This window comes from Athene cunicularia (genome assembly GCF_003259725.1).
Source record: "Athene cunicularia isolate RWA chromosome 6 unlocalized genomic scaffold, athCun1 chr6_part2, whole genome shotgun sequence".
Classification (NCBI taxonomy): domain Eukaryota; kingdom Metazoa; phylum Chordata; class Aves; order Strigiformes; family Strigidae; genus Athene; species Athene cunicularia.
The window spans coordinates 11,140,442-11,143,382 of record NW_020799106.1 but is presented as its reverse complement, the minus strand read 5'-3'; the positions used below and the strand labels follow the sequence as shown (position 1 = coordinate 11,143,382).

Sequence of the window (2,941 nt, the reverse complement as noted above, 5' to 3'; positions counted from 1 at the left end):
CGTGGCTCAGCCCACCCCCCTGGGCTAGCAGTGCCCCCTCAGGGCTGCGCCCACCCAGCGTCCGGCCTCACCCCGTTACCTGCCGCCGCTGGGGCAGGACCCCACGGGAAGCCCCTCTGCCACCTTCCCGCCTACCCTGTGCCAAACCGCCAGCCCAGGCACTGCACTCATGCCGCACCTCTGTACGGAGGTCTCGCAGTGTTTGGAGGACGAGGCGGCAATAAAGCTGGGTGGAAAGAAGGTCTGGCTGGATGTGGGGGGAGGGATGCAGGACAGGGACCCTGGTATGGCCCCGGCACCCTGCCCCCATGGACGTTTTATTTTGGGATGAAAGGCGCAGAGGCCCAAGTCTGCAACGAAGAAACAGCTCCCCATGGGGCGCGTCACCCTGTGCGGTGAAACCACGGCGCAGCCATCCTGTAACCCCCTGCCCCTTGCAGCAGCCCAGGGTCCAAAACTGGCAGCCGCCCTGGCAGAACCACTTTAATCACACACCAGAGCCCCGTGCAGAGGTGGCCCCAGCCCCGTGGGGCACTGGGACATCCCCTGCTCGCGGCCACAGGCAATGCCTCTCCCGGGGGACAGATGTCAGTCCAGCGTCATCCTGCCCAGGCGTCCTGCTCGGAAATCCCGCAGGAACTCGTAGGCAGCGGCTGGGTAGTTGAGCATTGTCACGTTGACGTTCCCTGGAGATGGGGGTGGTGGGTGTGGAAGGAGGTGTCAGCGCAGCCTGGAGCCACCCTGGGACCCTCAAAAGCCTGGTACCTGCACCCCACTCAGCAGATTCCACCCCGCCAAGCACTCACCTGTGCCTGTCAGCACCTTCACCTTCTGTGTCCTGCCCAGGGTGAGGGCCACCTGCTTCAGCACAGGCTCGATGTCATCACAGGCTGCAGCCAGCCCGTAGCGCTGTGTGTACCTGCCGAAGGAAGCGGCTCACAATGCACTCGCATCGCTTCCCCCCCACCCCCCAACCCCAATTCCCTGGGGGAGCCTTCTCCACCCCCCTCCCTGGTTCCCCTGCCAGCTAACCCAAACTGCTGCCATTTGTTCAGGGTGTACAGGAGGTAGTCGGCCATGATATCCTCTCCTACTAAGTGGTCACGAATGGCTCCTGGGAAAAAAAGGTCAAGCCCCAGCTCTCCCCAGCCCTGCTCGGAGCCCCGGCCACTCCTCCTGCTGTCCATGTGCCACCCATGGGCACCCAGACAGTGCGCAGCAGCCTAGGGGAGGGGGCTGTGAACAGCAGACTCCCACCCCAGCCTTAGGTACCACCCCCAGCAGAGGCTTGAAGCCACATTTGGGGAGTACCCACAGCCACAGCCTCCACCTCACCGCACAGCGCCAGCTTCATGCCCGTCTCCACGTCCCCCAGCCTCGGGGGCAGCACGCCAGGCGTGTCCACCAGGTACATCAGGGGCTTCTCGCTAACCTGGGACGGGTGAGGCATGGCTTAGTAATTAGCACCACGGACTATGACACGGCTAACGAGCAAGGCATTGAACTCTTTGGTTAAGGCCTTGCTGGAAAGGGGACCTGAGCAACCCTTTGAGATCAGCTCTGCATGCCTCGAGGTTTTCCAAGACTCCTGTGAGAGGATGTGGGGAGGCAGAAGCAAGCACCCACCCAGCCAGCTGCGTCATGGGGACAGTACCTGGATTCTGGTCAGCACTGCCTTGGTGATGCCCGGCTCACCACCGACCGCAGTGGCTTTCCCTTTGGGAAAAGGAGGGACACAGTCAGGGAAGCAAGCGACACTCTGCCCTACCACCCAGTCCACGGCTGCGCCAGCAGCTCCTCCCCGAGCCCAGGAGCCACGGAGAAATACCCTTCTTGAGATGCAGCCTCCGCAGGGAGTTGATGAGTGAGGACTTGCCCACATTGGGCACGCCGATCACTAGGATGTTGTACTCGGTGTTCTGGAAGCAAGGAGGAGCCAGGCAGGGAGCAGCCAGTTATGGGCCACCCACCCCAGGAACAGGCAGCCACAACAGTGAAACAACCCGGCGTTTGCCAGCGCTTGTGGTATGTGTGCAAGCAGACTCATCTCTCCAGCTGAAGGAGGAGGTGACCTGCAGACGGCCACCCTGACTCCCTGCGCACACACCAGCAGCCCTGCTGCCACGTCTCACCTCGGCCCTGTGGTACCGTGGGCTGTTGCTCACCAGCTTGGCAACCAGGGGAATGATCTGCAGAGAAACACAGAGAAGGGCTGTAACTATGGCTCTGCGCCTGGGCTGGCAGCAGCCACTCACTTGGAGGATGCTGTGCCAGGAGGATGCACAAAATGGAGGCCAAGCAGAGGATGGGGTGCCTCGGGTAAGCTGGGGATGAAGATCAGTGTGGACCAGCCAGCAGGACCTCCTCACACAGAGCACTGTGGCTCTCCATGGGGCTTGGAGAGTGGTGCACAGCCCCCAGCTGCCAGCAGTGAGGACCAGGCCTGGACAAAAGGCTACTGGCCCATTACCTTCTTGACGTTTCTATCATGCTGGCAGTCAGCAAAGACAACATGTGAGCATCCCTGCTGCTTCAGCTGCTCCAAGATGGCCTGAAGGGGACAGGCACATTGATGGTACCTGCCTACGGTGACTTGCGGACCCCCAGCCAGCCCACCCTGCCCCAGCGCTCACCGGCTGCCGGTGGGGATCCGCGAGGTCCATCTTGTTCAGCACCAGGACATGTGGGCGGATGCCCAGTGCCTCCTGCAGCATGGGATTACGGCCGGACAGGGGGATGTGAGTGCCACTAAGGAGAGTGACTGTGCACTGGTGTGGGAATGGGTACCGGAGGGACCGGCTGGGAAGAAGGGTGGGGAAAAAAGTTGATGGGGCTGGTGCAGGGCTGGAGAGGGGCACGGGAGCGGGAGAAGGAGCACGGGAGGAACGGGAGAAAGGGCACGGGAGCGGGAGAAGGGGCACGGGAGCGGGAGAAGGGGCAC

At 62.4% G+C, this 2,941-nt stretch overlaps 1 protein-coding gene across 1 annotated transcript; it reads right to left on the bottom strand.

Annotated features, from left to right (window-relative positions):
- Positions 1–450: 450 nt before the first annotated feature.
- MTG1 (mitochondrial ribosome associated GTPase 1) lies at positions 451–2,890 on the bottom strand. The gene is given in 9 exon segments (XM_026851860.1): positions 451–686; positions 807–919; positions 1,033–1,114; positions 1,336–1,432; positions 1,655–1,716; positions 1,829–1,919; positions 2,133–2,189; positions 2,471–2,606; positions 2,608–2,890. Coding segments are annotated over 9 exon segments (843 nt in total). The 5' UTR covers positions 2,715–2,890; the 3' UTR covers positions 451–588.
- Positions 2,891–2,941: the final 51 nt, after the last annotated feature.